The 19710-nt window shown below is 45.7% G+C and overlaps 1 protein-coding gene and 1 pseudogene across 3 annotated transcripts in view; one reads left to right on the top strand and one right to left on the bottom strand.

The window, feature by feature from the left end:
* BFSP1 (beaded filament structural protein 1) overlaps positions 1-19710 on the bottom strand; it is a 66291-nt gene that overhangs the window by 19702 nt on the left and 26879 nt on the right. For 2 of the 3 annotated variants that reach the window (XM_055266722.2, XM_063633941.1), the window contains exons 1-3: positions 16925-17472; positions 10876-10936; positions 810-905 (exon numbers count right to left, since the gene is read on the bottom strand). In XM_055266722.2, coding sequence (XP_055122697.1) covers positions 810-905; positions 10876-10936; positions 16925-17301 — 534 coding nt within the window. In that variant the 5' untranslated portion in view covers positions 17302-17472. Of the gene's footprint in view, positions 1-809; positions 906-10875; positions 10937-16924; positions 17473-19710 lie in introns of those variants that run through there. The other variant, XM_063633942.1, reaches the window with a different exon arrangement.
* LOC129474873 (ubiquitin-ribosomal protein eS31 fusion protein-like) lies at positions 2927-3446 on the top strand (annotated as a pseudogene).

Raw genomic sequence — 19710 nt, 5'->3', positions numbered from 1 at the left:
GCGAGAGGGAGCTGGGGTGTTTATACACCAACTCCCATCAGTTCTGGTTGAGGCTGCTCCCTGCTCCTGGGGACAGAAGTTCCCCAACACCCCACTACAGGCGGAGCAGCCTCCAGCTGCTTGGAGAAAGTCCTCAGGCAAAGCTGCAGGGATGGCAGTGGGAGGAGGCCAGAGCCTCTGGAGAGGGAAGCCCTGAGGCACCCATGGGTCGGCTACAGTACTTCACCCACACCACTGCTGGGAAGGAGAGCCAGCATTTGCATTTTGAAGATGAAAAAGCAGCTCAGAGAGGTTAGGCCACTCACCCATGGTCAAACAGCTTCAGGATCTGATCTTTCAATTATGCCAGGGCCCCCCAGAAGCAGGCCTGTGAGGAACTGTTGGAGGCTGGGGGAGTCTGAGCACTGCAGGAGAGGAAGCTCCTGAGTAATATGTTGCTGCAGTTAACGGGCTCAGAAGCAGAGCTAAAAACAAGACTTTCTAATGTATTTTCTGAGCAGAAACAGTTGATGGACTGTAGCTTAATGAAGACAGATCTATATAAAATCACTTTGTAAATTATACTGTACAATATAGATACTAGTTCCCAACACCAGGGCCCTCAAAACACACCCACTACTGCCCACTCTTCAAAGCATGTCTGGCTCATTAAGCACTGTCCAGTGACCAATTCACCCCTATTTGGTTGAGGGAACATGCACAAAGGTATGCCACTCTAGCAATCTGTTTTCAGCCACAGTGCCCTGGGCTTACCTGATCAAACCCAAACTGGGTTTTCTAGAGGAAGGGCTTCAAGGGGTCATGGTTACCTTCTTGTGCCTGTCCTTTGCCGCACTGATATCATCTTGCAGAAATTGGGCTTCCAGCTGAAGGCGTAGGTTATGCAGCAAGGCTTCATCAGCTTCCTGCAATGAGAGCCACATATCCCTGGCCACAGGCACCATGGAGCATAAGGGGTAAAGCTGGCCAGGTATATGAGCACACAGACTACCTGGGAGCTTACTGAAATGCAGACTGTGGTTCAGTAGGTCTGGGAGGGGTCTGAGATTATGCATTCTAGCAAGGCAATGGCTTAGCCCATTGAACCTGTTCTAGAAGAGCAGTTCTCAAAAGAGGTTGATTTTGCCCCCAAGGGGACATTTGACAGTGTCTAGAGACATTTTTAGTTGTCACCACTTTAGTGGTAGGGTCCTTCTATTGGCAACTAGTGGGTAGAGGCCAGGGATGCTGCTAAATACCCTACAATACACAGGACAGCATCCCCCCACAACCCTGCACACAAGGAATTCTCCTGCCTAAAGGGTCAATACGGCCAGGGTTAAGTAACCTTGATCTAGAAAGATCAGAGCGCTAGGTATATTTACATACCAAATAAAGTTAATATTTAAGTAATGTCTGTATTTGTTCTATATCTCATCATCAGTGAGTTGGGTTTCTAAGACTGAAAGAAATTGTTTTCCCTTAAATCCTGAAATCTGTATTCTAGCAGTTTTCTCCCAAGGACTGTTAACATTTACCTTGAGAAGACGCATCTTTCATACAAAAATGCATTTTTTAGAATGACTGTTTTGTGAATAGCATTTGTTTGTTTCTCTAAGGCTGGAAACTACATTGATCACAAAAGGTTGAATTTTCTCAGGAAACTTTCTGATAATTCACTGGCTCTTACCACACTGATCTTGTTTGGATACACCAAGTAGGTATGAAAGAATTATTCATGCTCTTAATAAGATTGTGCTACGATGTCCAGAAGTGACTTATATACTTTGGCATCTTCAGTGTGATATTACAGGTGAGCACCACTTGGGTTCATCAGGATTCCCCACTCTCCCAAGATACCTCTGCCATGCACACCTGCCAACACCGGAGGCCTTGGGAAGTGAATTTTTACTGACTTATTAGTGACTTGCTAATAAACATAATGAGTATTAGCAATGGGCTCTCATTAATCAAGGGGGACACGTGGTCTGAGTAAAATATGTAAGAGATACTCTCCACACTCGCATGAACAGAGTTACGACAGTCACGATATGTGGACTGGCCATGAGATGTAGAGACACTCCCTGCCCTTGTGCTACTAGGGTTTCGGTTCTGGCAAGGCCTTGAGACTATACTCTTAAGAAAGGCACTTGGGGCCGGGTGTGGTGGCTCAGGCCTGTAATCCCAGCACTTTGGGAGGCCGAGGCAGGCAGATCACCTGAGGTCAGGAGTTCGAGACCAGCCTGACCAACATGGAGAAACTCCATCTCTACTAAAAGTACAAAATTAGCCGGGCATGGTGGCACATGCCTGTAATCCCAGCTACTCAGGAGGCTGAGGCAGGAGAATCGCTTGAACCTGGGAGGCAGAGGTTGCAGTGAGCCAAGATCACACCATTGCATTCCAGTCTGGGAAAAAAGAGCAAAGCTCCATCTAAAAAAAAATTAATTAATTAAATAAAAATAAAAGGCACTTGGTTCCTTAATTGCTCTTGTGAAAGACCACTAGTGTAGCAAGATTTCTGATTGTCTGATGCTGACAAGAAGGATCCTGAAATTCTGACTCTATTGTAGCCTCTGCCTTGAATGAGCTTTCCATGCAAAGTGTTCTCTTAGCACCTAAGACACCAGAGCTGAGACTTCATGGAGCCTACAGAGAAGATTGTATGGACCTTGGGGGTCTGCATCACAATAAATGTTAATATTTAACAAATCTCTTTCTGTGTGAATTTGGTCTAAAGCATTAGCAAGATGGTAGGGGAGTGGCCAACCCTCATCCAGCTCAAACTTCTGAAGCTCTTTTATCTACCCAAGAGAACTGAAGATTTTATCTTACAGAATTTGAGAGTTATACAAGATCAAATTAGTCAACGTGCAACCCTTAGGAATGTATCTTAAAACATTTCCTTCCTTTTCCATCAGCCATCTGCAGTGGAGCTGCCACCAAAATGCAGATTTTTGTGAAAACTCTCACAGGGAAGACCATCACCCTCAAGGCTGAACCCTCGGATACGGTAGAAAATATAAAGGCCAAGACCCAGGATAAGGAAGGAATTCCTCCTGATCAGTAAGACTGATCTTTGCTAGCAAGCAACTGGAGGATGGATGTGCTTTGTCTGACTACAACATTCAAAAGGAGTCTACTCTTCACCTTGTGTTGAGACTTCGTGGTGGTGCTAAGAAAAGAAAGAAGTCTTACACCACTCCCAAGAAGAATAAGCACAAGAGAAAGAAGATTAAGCTGGCTATCCTGAAATACTATAAGGTGGATGAGAATGGCAAAATTAGTCACCTTCGTCGAGAATGCCCTTCTGATGAATGTGGTGCTGGAGTGTTTATGGCAAGCCACTTTGACAGACATTATTGTGGCAAATGTTGTCTGACTTACTGCTTCAACAAACCAGAAGACAAGTAACTGTATGAGTTAATAAAAGACATGAACTAACAAACAAAACAAAACAAACAAACAAAAAACATTTCCTTTTGCGTTTCCTCCTGCCTCAGCCTTCCAAGTAGCTGGGACCACAGGTGCACACCCAGCTAATTTTTGTATTTTTAGTAGAAACGGGGTCTCACCATATTGGTCAGGCTGGTCTTGAACTCCTGACCTCAGGTGACCCACCCACCTTGGCCTCCCAAAGTGCTGGGATTACAGGCGTGAGCCACCGTGCCTGGCCAACTTTAAACTTTCTAGAAGTAGCCACATTAAATAAAATAAAAAGAAACAGGTGAAATTAATTTTAATAATTTATTTTACACAGTATACCCAAAATATTATCATGTCATCAGGTAATCAATAAGTTAGTAGTGAGATATCTTCCATTCTTGTTCTCAGATGAGGTCTTTGAAACTGCTGTGTATTTTACACTCATAACACATCTCAATTTGAACTCCCCACATTGCAGGTGCTCCACAGCCACATGCGGCTGGTGGCTGCCACACTGCATGGCAGGGCTGTATGGGAGCAATTTTCGGCAATGGAACATCTTGTTCCTCCGCAGTGCTCCTCCAGGTTTCTGCTCCAGGGTGAATCCCCAGGTAAGGAACCCTGGACAGAAGAGGGAAGGATACCAGTGTCCAGAGTCATTCCTCACTCCGGCCCCTGGACTCTCCTGCCTACTCTCTCCAAGGCTCCTCCTGACTCCTGGCCCTGGCACCAGGCTCCTGCTGCCACCAGCACCGCTGTCCACTGGGAGAAGCAAGAGCTCCTGGGAAAACCGCTCCACTCCCTTCGATAAATCTACACATGGTCTGAAGTTTTGGGGGTTTTTCGTTTTAAATCAGAAATAAAAGAATGAACCAAATTACAAAAAGGGACACATTTTTCCAGATCTGGGACACTGAACTGTCCAAACTATAAGAATATGAAATCTAACTAAGGGACTTAGCTTCTGAGCTCATTCATGTGTTTAATTAATTAGCCATTGACCTTTAACGAGCTCTGCCTTCAGGGGGTTACCATTCTGGGCCCTTAATGATGGGTCCTCACATCCTGCGACCCAGGGACAGTCAGGGAGGGTCTAATGAAAACTCAGCTGCAGCGTTTCTTCTTCCAGAAGGCATGCGCTACCCAGCCCGGGGCGATCAGACCCTGACTGATGCACTCCTGCAAATCAAGGAATTCCTACCCCAGGGGAAGTGGGCAGGCCCCTTGGAGATCCTGGTGTCTGGTCTTCTGAAATACCCAGAAGTATTTCACAAGCCTGTGGAGCTCTTTCATAAGAGAAATAGTGGAAACGGAAGCCTGAATCTTTCCAGCAACAGAAAAGGGTGAAGGATTCAGAAAAACCCTGGTTAATTTGTAAAATACCGGCCAGACCTCAAGACGGAACCAAGGCAGTCCCAGGAATCTAAGTAGCAGGAGTCAAGGACCTGTCCTCAGAGTGACCCAGCTCTGAATCAGTTCATCCCTGCAGCCCTCCCTCAGGAGAGCTGTGATTGGCCAGCACGGGTCACATGACCACCATCTTGACTGACAGCTGGACCACACGATGGGAAGGAAAATCAGTGTTCCCGGACGCATCCCCACTCCCTTCAAAGGCAGTGGTTCCTTGTGGAGTGATTCTCAGCCCCGGGGATGGGACCACACTCTCAGAGCGGCCTGGCTAAATCTGGGCCGGAGGTGCAGGACTATTGGGTGGATGTTGTTCTATCTTCCCTCTGCCCTTCTTAAGACTGCTGAGGATGGGGCGGGGCACAGAATTCTCAATCACTCTTCCCAAAATGTATCCATGATTGAGCCACAGAGCTGAATGACTGGAAAAAGGACTTCAAGAACCCTTTGTGTGATTATTTATAAGGAATCAAACATTCCAAATTTTAGAAATAGAAGGGACCCTGGGGTCACTGTTCCTCAAATATTTGTTAAGCCACATGTGCCATCCTTCGAACAAAGCAGTCCATGGAAGCCACTATACTGAAGCAAAGCCAAGGGGCCACAGGCATCCCCCTTGCTCAGCTGCCCTCGTCTCTCAGGGACCCTTCAAGCAACTCCATGCAACACGAGGGCTCTGCCAAATGCACCTTGAAGTCCAGAGCCTCCCTCCCTGTATGCGGGGTTGAGGCCAGACTGATGCATTGTGTCATTGAGCTCGTGAATGGAAGTTAGTGGAAGATAACGGGCCTGGAACCTGCCATGGGCTTCTCTCTACTAGCCAAGAGCTGAGTGCTAAGCCCTGACTCCATCCTTCGAGGTGCCTGTCATTCTTTCCCACCTCCCTCCTAGGATTGTGCCAAAGCCACCAGCACTGGGTCCCATCAGTTAAATCTTTAAAACTGCTCATAGTGGTAGTAAAAGGCCAGTCAATATTTATTCTTAAAATAGGGATTAAGCAGATGTTTCTGCAAGCACACTGTCCTGCTTTGAAGATAATCACCCGATAAGCTGACCCCAAAATCCCCAAAGGTGAGTAGGGCCCACTGGAATGTACAGCTGCTGATACGCTGAGGAAAATTTGTTTTGGAAGTGTTTTCTTTTGTTTGCGCCAGAACTCAGAAATGTGTAGACGCTTGTGTTTCTATTATGCTGTGGATATTGTCAGCTGAATTTTCAAAAGCTTCACCAGCAGAATCATCTAGATTTTTCTGAATTGAGATAATAGTCTAATTTTACAAAACATTCCAACTCTGATATTGACTACGTCCTAGATCTAGACCAGTGGTCCTCAAAGTGTGGTCCCTGGATCACACCTGGGAATGGATCAGAAATGCAAATACTCCAGCAGATGCCAGACCTACTGGCTTAGAATTTCTGGGGCTGGGGCCCAGGAGTCTGGGTTTTAACGTGCCCTCGCCCCCCACCCCCCACCCCAGGTAACACTGATGCACACCGAAGTTTTAGAACCACTAATCTAGACTATGTACAGCCATGTTTTTAGAAAGGAGCTGGAGAAATAGCTAGAATTTGGACCATTATTGAAAATCAGCCCTTTTTAACTCAAATGGCTGGGATTAAAAAGGGGGAAAATAACAGCCTTGCTGACCTATTCACAGGGATCCCAGAAACTCCATTAAAAACCCAACTGCTAAAGAATGGGTATTTAAGTTCATTAAGATTTCTAGTTAGCTGGAATTTAATTAAAAAACACTTTTGCTCCAACTCTGGATGTCAAAAACCTTTCCAAAAATGTTAAGGTTGTTCTTCCAGGTGCTAATGCTGGCCTGAAGGAGGGCACTGGGCAGGTTCTATATCTCTCCACCCTCTCTTGCCTCTGTCTCAGTCTCCTCAACTTTGCTCTCTCTCCCTGTGCATTCATCCTGACTCTTCCCCCGCTCCTCTTGCCTCTCCACCCCCAGACTCCTCCTCTTCCTTCCCAGTTTCCTCTCCTTCTCTTCCGGGCTTAGTGGAATTCTTGGGCATATAAAGGTATAGTCCTGAAGGTAGGGCTTCATGCCTGCACCATTTTATCCCCTAAACTCCCTGGCCTCTTGCTGCTTTCCGCAGGCACGTTTAAGAGACACATGAATTACATGAAAAAGCACATATGTCAGCCTTTAAATATTTTTAAAATTGTTTTTAAGTAAAAGCATTTGACTAGAAGCCACATCATTTTAAAATTCTGGGAATTTTAAAGAGAAAAGGAGAGGGAGATTTTAAAGTCTGCTGCTTACAGTTTCCTTAAGATAAGCACATCAGGCATCACAGCAGACCAGTAACCTCATGTGTATATATTTGGTGACCATGAATTCTAGAAGTTAGGAAACCCAAATATTTTAAAGTCGCCTGGAATTCCTACTACATCAAAAGGCTGAGAAGTTGAATAACTTTGGCCACAGGTTGTAGGTAACGTGTTGAGGAGTTTATTTCACTTCCAAGTGCACAGCAAAAAGTGGCCTGCTATAGCTTATCTGGCTGATAAAACTACAGGAGCTCTTTCCGTAGGCTTGATTACATGGGCAGCATGAAGAAATGCATGGTGGTTTTGTGAAGGCAGGGGCCATCAGTCCTTTCACATACACTGCGATATCTTCCAAGTAGGATGCAAAGACTGGGTCACTGATGTCCCACGGCCACACCCAGGGATGAATCCCTTCCACAAGTGAGACCAAAGGAAATGGCCACTGAGACTGAGCTAAAACCTCATTGATCTGATGTAAGAAAATACCCAAAACCTGCAGGCCAAAATCACTCACACGACCAGCTGATGCGATGTGAATTTTAGCCTCCTTCATGTCATGATCTCAGCAGAGAACAAAAAGGTCCAGTGTTCACCTGGCTCTGCCCTTGAGGGACTAGTTGGGTTCTCCAGAAGTGGACCCCAAGGCAAAGACTGGGTACCTGTGGCTTATTTGGGAGGTGATCCCAGGAAGCACAGGTAAGGGAGGGAAGTGAGCCAGAGAAGGGAACAAAACCAATGAAGGAGTGTGACGAGCAGGTTGCCATTGTAGACAGCTCAGTCCTGCTGGGGTCCCTCTGAGGGACCATGTGGAACGTGGCTCTGAACCGTCGCTATGAGGGGTGAGGAACTTATCCAACTATCCCGGTCCACAGCAACTGAAGGTTGTTCCTGGGGTGTTAACACCCAGCACTTCTGGACTATACTTATGTGGGCCATGCATGTTCCCAGAGTCCAAGATGCAGGCAGTGATCAGGGTGTTCAGTGTGTCTGAGTGACCACTGGGATGGCCCAGGGTGTGTGGACAGGACACCAACATCAAGGTCCATGGGGCCACCTACAGCCGAGAACTCTCTGGCTTCGTGTCTGGCCTCTGAGTAACACCAGTTCCCTGACTATTCTTTGGAGGTAGAGAATGAACCACAAATACAAAAGACCCCAACTCCTGTCTACACTCACCACGGCTGTGAGGCTCTGAAGTCATTCGACCTCACCAAGGGTGAGTTTCCTCACTGGCCCAGAGAAGGATTTGGACTAGGTCATTTCTGAGAATAAAACCTGCCCCCTCCAATAACCACAGGCTGTTCTGAGGCTCCACAGGCTTGCACAAGGCCCTCCCCAGCTCCCTGCATCTGCCTGCTGTGTTTATGATTTCTACTATTATCCAAGGACTACCTGCATCTTATTCCCTCTGTATTTGTCTTTAAATGTACTCATTTTTACATAGATTTGGAAAGGAATATTTTATGTCATCTGCTGTAAATAACAGGTAATCATAAAAAATTCACAACTATTAAATATCACTCCTCTATGCACTTTCTAAAGTCGCCTCCCATTTCACCAGGGTTCTGCACTCACACTGTGAGGAAAATCAAGCTGGTGTCTGTCACATCAAGTGCTCTGTAATAACAACAGTGATCAGGGATTGAGCATCACCAGGTGATGGGCAAGTCATATACATTATTACATCATTTAGTTCTCACTAGGCACATTGACTTTCACTCCTATGGTGGGTGAAGAGTATTGTGATTCCATTTCACAGATGAAGAAACCAAGGCTCAGAGGGACGAGGCAATTGGCACACAGTCTCACAGATGCTCAGCCATAGCAGGAGGTTCCTAGTCACAGGCTACACTCCTCGCTGGAGCTCTGCAGCTCACCTGTGGGCAGTACTGTCTTACCTGGACCCAGGGGCCAGTCATGCCAATTCCCTGTGCTGGCCTCGCCCACATTCTTGGTAGCATCTTTCCCCAGAACCTTCATAATATTCTTACAGGGCTGATATTTCAAATGTCCACACTCTATGTCACAATATACATGAAGGTGTATTATGTGATGCCTTTTCCTTATTTTTCATTATCTATGTTGCCTTATTTTTTCTACTGAGAATATGGATTGCTTTTGTAAAAAGAGAAAAACAACAAAGTTTAAGCTTGTTTTTTAAATTCACTGTCATTTTCCATCAAGGGTAAAAGAGGAACCCCACTCTTTCTCCCCTTTACTTGAAGAGTACCCAGGATGGCACTGCATGAGTGACAAGTGAGGACAGATGCTCACAAAGCAACATGTGGAAGTGTTGGGGAGAGGGCCTGGGAGGGCCTGAGGGGTGCTGTAAAGGGTGCTGGGTCCCCGTGTCTGAAGGCCATGTTCTGGCTGGTCCGAGGTTGCCACCAAACAGAAGAATGGGGCTGAGCTACAGGTTTCAGCAGAATAGTAGAGTGATGTCAGACACTAATAAGGCCCAACTCCCAGCTCAGATGTCCAACAGGCTCGAGGCCATCGTTCTCCAGGCCAACTATTGAGCGTGTGTCCTCAGGGCCTTCCTGAAGCGCATTCTCACTGTCATCTCTGTGTTTCTATCTAGGGTGCCCAAGTGTCCTACTAGCTGGCCTGAGAGTCCCAGCCTACACTGACTGACCTGTGTAATTACAAACTGCACCCTCTTTTGCACACTGTCCTGGTTTGAATATATCATACGTGCTCACACCAGAGGGGCAGGTAACATAGACAAAGCAAAATTGGGTTTCCCTAGATTCTAGTTCTGATTTTCCCCTCAACAAGCAGAGTAATCCTAGACAGCAAAGGCTGGACAAAGTGAAGGGATGGCAAACATCCGGCGCTAACCCTGACTGTCCAAAGAGGCTGCCTGGAGTTCCATGTGGCAAAGAAGCCTAAAGCATACCTGGTCATGGCAGGGAAGAGTCTGCGGTTTTGTCAGCAATTTTGATGAGTTGTAGGCATGGAAGGGGCGAGGAAGGGCAGCCCATGTGCCCTAATCAAGCAGCCCTTCCACTATATAGTCTCCATGGGTTGTTCTGCTCTGTCATTTGAGCTCAAAAACAATCAGAAAAGGGTCATGCTTAAAGCTGTCTGCCATCCCTGGTTCTGTACAACCCTGGTGGTGCAGAATCATTCTGCTTTTTGGTGGTGGGATTCTCCCAGCAAAAGCAGAAAATCCAATCAGTTAGTTAGAATGTTGATGAAGAATCCCAAGAAGGAAATCACCACTGTTCTGTAAAGAGCAACTCCACGTAACCCTGCAGGAAAGTCAAGTGGCTAAGAACCCCTGGCATCTCCCCTGGGGCTATTGGTCACGCTATAAGAGGGAACTCTAGAGGAAGTAGAAATTTCTTCCTCTGTTCTCTTGAGACTTCTCCTGTGGAGGAGCAATCTCAAAACTCTTAGCCAACAGGACAGAGGTATCACTGTGTTCAAATAACCACTGCCCAAAGCAAGGTCCTTCCTAAATTTGGTGTGGGTGATCAGTATGTCTGACAAGTAAAACAGCAGCTTGTCATTGTAACGCCGGCAGGTTTTGCTAACCTAGCATAACCAAAAAGCTTCATAGTCTGTGTTTCTCTCATGAGACAGGGGTGTGTGTTTGGGTATGTGAGTTCACTCACGAAGACTCAGTTGAAATTAACAAGTCGAGCGAGAGTGATTGCAAAAGAAGTAGTGACCGCTAAAGTAACACAAAGAGGAAGCCTGTAAAACCTACACTTCCACCATTCCATTCAACACTGTAATTAAGCTACATAAACCCAAGGATGTGTTCCGCTCACCTTGTTAAGCCGTTCAAGCATTTCTTTTAGCAGGAGTTGACATTCGCACTCATTTTCATACCTGCAAATTGGACACATAAGCGAGAGTTGGGTAACTACCATGCTTTCATATGCATGGATCACATAATCAGCATTAAATTCAACCTGGGTACGATGCCCTCTCCTTTAAGGAGAGGGTCTTAATTTTAAAGTAGCAGCTAATGAATGCTGCATTTCCTAGCTGATTGCCTCCCAATTAGAAAGTGGTAACATTTGCACACTGCATGGGGTAACCAGGGGCAGTTAGCGGAATGGGAGTCTCCCAGCCTGAAGGCCCCAACCCCAGCCCCTACAGCCTTATTCCCAGCCACCCCAAGGATGAGGGAATTATATCCTGGCATATCTATAACCCAAGTGCAGCAGTGGCAGAGATGGGAGACTGCCCTGCACAATCTACACCACCATTAACCTGACCGTACTTGGATTTCCTACACTATTTTATTTGCTGACACATGTAATTTTTCAGTTTTTCTGGATTATGTCATTTAGTCCTTACATCACCCTAGAAGAAAGCAGTTATTGTTAGTGCTGCATTAAAGATGAGGAAACTCAGGCAGATGCTCCCAACGCTTCGCCCTCCTCCCAGCAGCATCACTCCCCACACAGCGATGGCCTCCTCTGGGCAAGTGGGTGGGGCAGGCTGGACGTACCAGGGAGTCAGGGCCTCTGGGAGCAGCCCCCAAACTCTGAAGGAGGCAAATTGGAGCATAAGTACCCCAGCTCCTTTTCTGCTCAGCTGGGACAACTGAGGCACGTCCCTCTGGGGGAATTTTAACCCTAAAGAGAGAAGATTCCTTCCTAAATGACCCCTCCCCTTGTTCCCTATAAGGTGACCCCCAAATGCCCATTCCTGCCGTCTTCAGGAGTTAGAGCCCTTGATGCTTGGCAAGCACAGGACTGCCTAGAAGGGAGACTACATTTTCCAGCATTCCTTGCAGCCAGGTGTGGCCATGTGACTAAGTCCTGACCAATGGGATGGAAGCATAAGTCTGCATGGCAGTTTTCAGATACCTTTAGTAACTAATGGTGTATGTGTGCCCTTTGCTTCTCATTTTCCATCCCTCCCTCCATCCTGCAGCCAGAAATATGAATGCTGCCTTCCTGAAGGCCACACAGAATCTTCTGTGTCCCAAATACTGTACAGTATCATACTAAACTGCTTAACCAGACCTTACTCAAGCGAGAAACATTTTGGATAAGCCAGTGACATTTTGGATAAGCCAATATCACTTTTTCTGGTTTTTTCTGTATGTATGTGTGTGGGGGGTGGGGGGGGTGGTAAAATATGCATAACATAAAATTTACCATCTTAACCATTTTAAGTATACAGTTTGTGATAGTAAATACATTCATAATGCTGTGAAATCACCACCAACATCCATCTCTGTAACTCCTCATCTTGCAAAGTGGAAACTCTGTACCCATTAAATACTAACTCCCCATTCTCCCCATCTCCAGCCCTGACAACCACCATTGTACTTTCTGTCTCTATGAATTTGACAAGCCCAACTACCTTATATAAGTAGAATCATACAATATTTTTCTTTTTGTGACTGGCTTGTTTCCCTTAGCATAATGTCTTCAAGTTTCAACCATATTGTAGCATATGTCAGAATTACCTTCCTTTTTAAGGGTGTATAATATTCTATGTATCTACCACATTTTGTTTACGTATTCCTTTGTCAGTGGACACTTGGGTTGCTTCTACATTTTAGCTATTGTGAACAGTGCTGTTATGAACATGTATATACAAGTAGCTATTCAAAACCCTCTTTCAATTCTTTTGGGTATATGCACAGAAATGGAATTGTTGCATCATATGGTAACTCTATTTTTTAATTTTTTGAGGAACTGCCATACTGTTTTCCACAATGGCTGTACCATTTTATGGTCCCATCAACAGTCCATAATTTCTCCACATCCTAACAAACACTTATTTTCTGTTGTTGTTTGTTGTTGTTGTTGTTGTTGTTTATAGTTGCCATCCTAATTGGTCTGAAGTGGGCCAATGTCAGTTTGGAGTTTATGTCATTTATAGTTGAACGCAATCCTAATTAACACTGAGCCCAATCCACAAAGCACAGTTTTCTGTGCCCTTGCATGCCCATGCCATGGGTTCAAGTCAAGTATTCTGCAACCATGAAAGGTGCTAGAAAACCATACCACCATGTTCTCAGAAGGAAAAGTCGTGAACTGAAAGAAGAACAATTATGAGTATGTGCAATGTACACGCATTCCCAGATCTAAAACCATCTGCGAAGCTAAGTTCTATCTAGGAAACTAAACATCTCTGCATAAGTTTTACATTTCACACCAGGATGTTATATTTAGTAGTTTATTTTGTGTGTTGCCCTAACAGAGCCAGAAATTAGTTTTTAAATGTATAATTAGCTTTGAGAATAAAACTGTTAATAAAATCTAATTTTCTTATTGCTCTTTCCTGCTGGAAATATCTAAGAGTTTCCATAGCTTAAGAACATGTTTGAGGATCAACACATTAACCTGATATTGTGAGTAATTTTCATGCTGTAAAGACAAGTCTAGATATCATATTAAAGAGAAGTGATTTCCGGGCGCGGTGGCTCACGCCTGTAATCCCAGCACTTTAGGAGGCCGAGGCGGGCGGATCACGAGGTCAGGAGATTGAGACCATCCTGGCTAACACGGTGAAACCCTGTCTCTACTAAAAATACAAAAAAATTAGCAGGATGTGGTAGCGGGCGCCTGTAGTCCCAGCTACTTGGGAGGCTGAGGCAGGAGAATGGCATGAACCCAGGAGGCGGAGCTTGCAGTAAGCCGAGATCGCACCACTGAACTCCAACCTGGGTGACAGAGCGAGACTCCATATAAAAAAAATAAGAGAGAGAGAGAGAGATTTCACTACAAAGAATTCATGATAATGTGTATATTCATATAAGTATATTCATAAAGTGAAAAAACTGGCTTCAATTAACTGATTATTTTACATAAATTATTTTTAGTTTTCAACAATTTGGATAATTGACTCTGTCGTTGTATTTTGATAGTTTTGTTTTTATTTCGTTCTTGTTTTATTTAGTGTTTTGTTTAGTCTTTGACCTGTTAAAGACCTGATTTTGAAATTATTCAACTGCCAGGTAGAGACTATGCCTCGCGCTGGCATGGAACCAAGCCTGCACATACTAACCCATTGCTGCATTATTTTCCCCTGGCTTTAGGTAGCCATCAACTCACCTCTGGAATGTAAACTCCAGTCTGGCGTGTATATGTATGTGTGTGTGCCTATTGATGTGGATAAGCATGATTTCTGTAATGATTTTCAGTTCCCACTACCACAATCCAAATGTCAAAACTTCTCCAAGGGGGCAAAGGGAGGGAATAAATTAATATGAATTTTAAATAAAACACAGAGCCTGAAGGAACTGCTTCATGATGGGCATATAACTCAGAACCAAGTGCAATCAGTAAAGACCAGGAAAACCCAACACAGCGTTTCCTTCAACTAGGACTCATGGATGTCATGCTTACCAGCCAAAGTACAGTAGACTATGGTCTAATGCCAACACAAAGGCCATGCAGGGAATCCTGATGGTCCATCAAGCTGCCCTGGATGTCTGAGCCACAGGGCACTTTCTCCCTTTGCTTTGGAGAACATGAGCTTCATCTGAATGAGGTCCTATTTCCGGGCCTTACGCTGCAGGAGTCCAAGAACGGATTCTCTCAAGATACAGTGTTCCCGAAAGAGCATAGGCCCAGGGTAAGAAAACCCAGGTTCAAGTTCTGCCACCCACAGGCCCTCTCCCAGGCTCAGTTTCCCCATGAAGTTCTGTAACAAGTGGATTTTCAGATCCCTTCTACCAGCTCCAAGTCTGTTTCTACAGATGACACCCCAAGACAAAAGAGCTGACAGGAATCGAATCAATAAATGTGATTTGATAAATGTGTTCAGAACACAACATTGAATAACCTGCCCAAGATTCAGATTGAGAAACTGGAACTCAAACAGAGCAGGTTTAGAGAAATCCTCTGACTACCCTATGCCAAGGGTTCCCAAATCTGGCTGGAATGACCAGTGGCACTCATTAAAAATGTTTAAGCTTCTGGGCCCCACTTGAGCTCCAGGGTAGGGCCTGGACATCTGTATTTTAAAATTCATTTATGTAATTTTAAATGGATGAATCTCTTACATGGTTAAATAATTGTGTGTGTGTGTGTGAGACAGAGTCTCGCTCTGTCACCCAGGCTGGAGTGCAGTGGCGTAATCTCAGCTCACTGCAGCCTCCGCCTCCCAGATTCAAGTGATTCTCCTGCCTCAGCCTCCTGAGTAGCTGGAACTACAGGTGCGTGCCACTACACCGAGCTAATTTTTGTATTTTTTTAAGTAGACACAGGGTTTCACAGTGTTGGCCAGGCTGGTCTGGAACTCCTGACCTCAAGTGTTCTGCCACCCTTGGCCTCCCAAAGTGCTGGGATTACAGGCATGAGCCACTGCACCCAGCCCATAGTTAAATAATTTTTTTAAAGATATAAAAAGGTGTTCTGTTAAAAGTCTCCTTCCCACCTCTGTCTCCCAATTGCCCAGTACATACTCACTTATCCCCCTCAGGTAGCCAGTGTCATTGGGGCATGTGCCTGTGTGTGTGTGTCTGTGTGTGTGTGTGTCTTTGTGTGTGTCCTGAAATTCTTTTAATGCAAGCAAAAAAAAACTCTACTCTTCTCCCCCTTTAAAAGACTAAATGACAATAACATACTTTTTTCCACTGCATAGTATTCCATTACATGGAGGAAGCACCTGTCTCCTTTTAATGGGCATTTATTTGGTTCCAGGCTTATTGCAGATCCTGCTGCAGTGAGTATATTTGCAGGCATGCCATTGCACACCTGCTGGAGTGTACCTGCTGCAGTGAGTATCTGTGCAGGCATGCCATTTCATACCTGCTAGAGTGCATCCTATAATAAATTCCTCGAAGTGGCCTTCTGAGTCAAAGAGCACACACATTTATAACTTGAAAAAATGTTGACAAATTGCATCTTTTTTTTAACAGCTCCTATGTGATTTTAACGCATCACTCAATCTGTGGGAGGGAAGACCATGCCCTGGACCAGTGCTTCTTAGTCTTCAACATTTAACTTTTTAAACTGCAAATCACCTGGGGAGCTTGTTAAAATGCAGATTCTGATTCTGGAGTTCCAGGGTGGGCCCAAGAATCTGTATTTCCAGCAAGCTCCCAGGTGATGCCAATACTGCTGGTCCATGGACCGCACTTTGAGTATCAAGACACTAGGGGACACATACTGAGCATAATTCCCAGGTGTCAGTTACTATGCCATGAAGGCGATTAGACTTAGCACGCCCGGGACCTAAATTCCAGTCCCAGGACAGCAATTCGCCAGCTGAGGGGCCTTGCCCCAAATCCCTACATTTTCTGAGCCTCAGTCGCCTCATCTGTAAAACAGGTGCGGTAAAGATAAGTCTGTAAGGATTAAATAACATCGGTACATCTCAAAAACAATGTGCTGAGCAAAAGAAGCCAGACAATAGAGTGCATCCCGTAAGATTCTATTTTTGTGGAACTGTAGAATAGGCAAAGTCAATCTATGGTGATAGAAATCAGAACAGGTGCCTCTGGTCTGGGGCAAAGGGGACTGACTGGGAAAGGGGAGGAGGGAACTTTCAGGGGTAGTGGAAATATCTCACTTGTTTTCGTGGTAACACGGGTATATACATTTGTCAAAACTCACTGAACTATGCGCTTCAAATCTGTGCATTTTATAACATGTAAGTTATACCTAAATTTAAAAATAGATGAAAAGTAAATGATACAACTTCGTGTAAACTGTGACGTGCCATCAAAATAGAAGCTAGTCTTAGCTTAAGGAAATGTGCCACCTGCGTGCAGGGATGAGGTAATCGATCGACAGGGGACCAGAGACAGCGCTCCACCCCTGCGTGGTAGCAGCGTGCTCCCAGCCCCGCGCCGCCGGGACGGCCCACGCCCTGCCTCGGTTTCCCCCGATGGCTGCCGCTTACTTGCTCCGGAACTCGTCGAGCGCGCGCTGCGCCTCGGTGCCCTGGCGCTCCAGCCGGGCGCGCTCGGCCGCCAGGTCCCGGACGCGCTGGCGGTTGCTCTCGACTTGGCGGGCGAGGGCGTCCTCGGGCCCGGCCAGCTCGCCCAGGCGCTGGAAGGCATCCAGCTGCCTCCGGAGCCCGGCGTGGCGCTGCTCGAGCGCGCGGGCCCGCTGGACGTGGGCGGCCACGCGCTCGCCGAGCCCCTGCAGCGCCGCCAGGCTCGTGGCCCCAGCCCAGCCCTCGTCGGCCGGGCGCTCGGGCTCGGCGGCGCGCGAAGCCTCGTCGGCGTGCTCGTACTGCTCCTTGCGGGTCTGGAAGACGTAGCTGCGCCGGTACATGGCTGCTCTGGCGCGGGCGCGCGGGCGGCGCCGAGCCGGCTCTCCAGGAGGCCCCCGGCGCAGCCCGCAGCCCGCTAAATAAACAGCGGAGGCCCCCGGCGCGCTGCTGGGACGTTCCAGAGCCGATCAGCAGTTGGGCGCCACGCTGGGCCCGAGCGCGGGAGAAGAAAAGAGCAGCGGCCGGCTTTGTGCGGCGGATTAGCGGCCCATACAGCTCCGGGGTTGGAAGGTTACGTTGGGCAATGAGGTTTTTGTTCCGTGATTGTTCAGGCCTGTTGCTTCTGATTGAATGGAGGGTCAGGGGACACGGGAGGCATGACGCTCTTTTGACTGGTTCCACTGGGGACTGTGAAGGAATCCCCAGGCGAACTCTTTAAACTTGGACTAGCTCAAGAGCCCAGGGCTTGTCACTTTGTCTCCTCTCTCATTCAAACTCAATTGTAGAACTCTTTAACAATGCCATTTTTTTTTCTGATTACTTAAGCAATTCTTTTTTTTTTTCTTTTGGTCTTTTTTATTTCCAATTGCTCGGTTATGCATGCAGCAATTCTTTTTCATAATCATAACATGACGTTTAGGAGCCTTCTGTATAGCAGAGGTTCTTAACCATGGATGCAAAATAAAATGGCATGTGTCCATTAAGTAGTGAGTTGTGGCGTAAGTAATGTCTTAGTAATACCCGTACATATTTGTGAAAAGCCTACAATAACTTAGGAGACATGCACGGTTATGTTTTTATAATTCACCCATGCGCTGATGGAGTTTGACATGCTTTCTTGAATGGAAAAAACAAATAGAGCCCCACCCATGGGGCTGTAACAGGTGGTTCACGCCTGTAATCCTAGCACTTTGGGAGGCCGAGGCGGGCGGATCACCTGAGGTCAGGAGTTCGAGGCCAGCCTGGCCAACATGGTGAAACTCCGTCTCTACCAAAAATACCAAAATTAGCCGGGCGTGGTGGCGTGTGCCAGTAATCCCAGCTACCCGGGAGGCTGAGGCAGGAGAATCGCTGGAACCTGGGCGGAGGCTGCAGTGAGCCGAGATCGCCCCACTGCACACCAGCCTGGGTGACAGAGTGAGACTCCGTCTCAAAAAAAAAAAAAGAAAAAGAAAAGAAAAGAAAAAAGATTGCTTTTTTCTTTTCTTTTTTTTTAACATAAAATTTAATACAAAAATTTTAATAAAAAATGAGACGGGGTCTTGCTATGTTGCCCAGGCAGGACTCAAACTCCTGGGCTCAAGTGATCCGCCATTAATTGGCCAACCCTCAATTCGAGAATAATAAAGGATTTTGTGCCATTATGTTTCATTTTAATTTTTATTATGGAACTAATAGTTGGATTTTAAGGACAAGCTTTTAAAACATATATATAATTAATAGCTAGACTTTGACAAATTTAAAAGTAAATTGTGGGTGTTGAAAGAAATTAATACCACTTGATGAGAATGTTTCTGAATGTAAATATTTTGTCATATCTCCAACTTTAAAAATAATTATCAAAAGGGTTGTTTTCTTAAAAGGATTAGTAGTACCATATAATTACTAACTATATGGATTGTGTGATTATACTACAAATTAAAGTCATAGTTATCAAAGATAGAGAAAGAAAATTACACAGATCTTTGTGGAGTTTATTATTACACCAAATTATTACCTTAAGATAATAGATTCCATCTGGAATAAAGCTCTGTAAGGCCCTAAACTGTGCTGGTGGCATGGTTATTGTTCTATTTTCTTAAACCATTTAAAATTAGATTTGGCCAGGTGCAGTGGACCACACCTCTAATCCAGAACTTTGGGAGGCCAAAGTGGGAGGATCTCTTGAGGCCAGGAGTTCAAGACGAGCGTTGGCAACACAGTGAGACCCCCATTTATTTTATTTATAAAAATAAAAATAATAAATAAAAATACATAAAATGTAATTGTATGGTCAAATTGAGGATAACCACATGAATATTTTTGTAGGTGCACATATACCATGCTGATAGCATGGTAAATTGACTTCAGGCTTCCTCACAAGAGCAAAACCAACATATAGCAAGAGTTATAAAATCATTTGTTCCCTTTGATACCATGTATCAGTCAGATATTGCTACAGAACAAAATAGAAGTATTTATCACTGCATTTCCTGGGGCTGGGAGCTCAGCTGTCTTCCAGCTGTAGGTCTCCTTTCAGCGGGGGCAGCTCTGCTCCCAATGTCCCTCAAGCTTCTGAACTAGCAATGACAAAAGCACAAGAGCAAGCCCAGCCACACAAGCTCATCCCAGGCCTTTGTTTGCATCGTGTCTGCTGACATCCTATTGGTCAAAGCAAATCACATGGCCACAAATAAAGCCAAGAGGAAGCAAGGAGGAGGCAGTGCTCAGCCTGAGGCCCTGGCAAGGGTGTGGGTGGATAATCCCATCAT

The sequence above is a fragment of the Symphalangus syndactylus genome, chromosome 24, assembly GCF_028878055.3.
Source record: "Symphalangus syndactylus isolate Jambi chromosome 24, NHGRI_mSymSyn1-v2.1_pri, whole genome shotgun sequence".
In the NCBI taxonomy this organism is placed as follows: Eukaryota; Metazoa; Chordata; class Mammalia; order Primates; family Hylobatidae; genus Symphalangus; species Symphalangus syndactylus.
The sequence above is the reverse complement of the archived record's forward strand: the minus strand, read 5'-3'. Positions and strand labels throughout refer to the sequence as shown.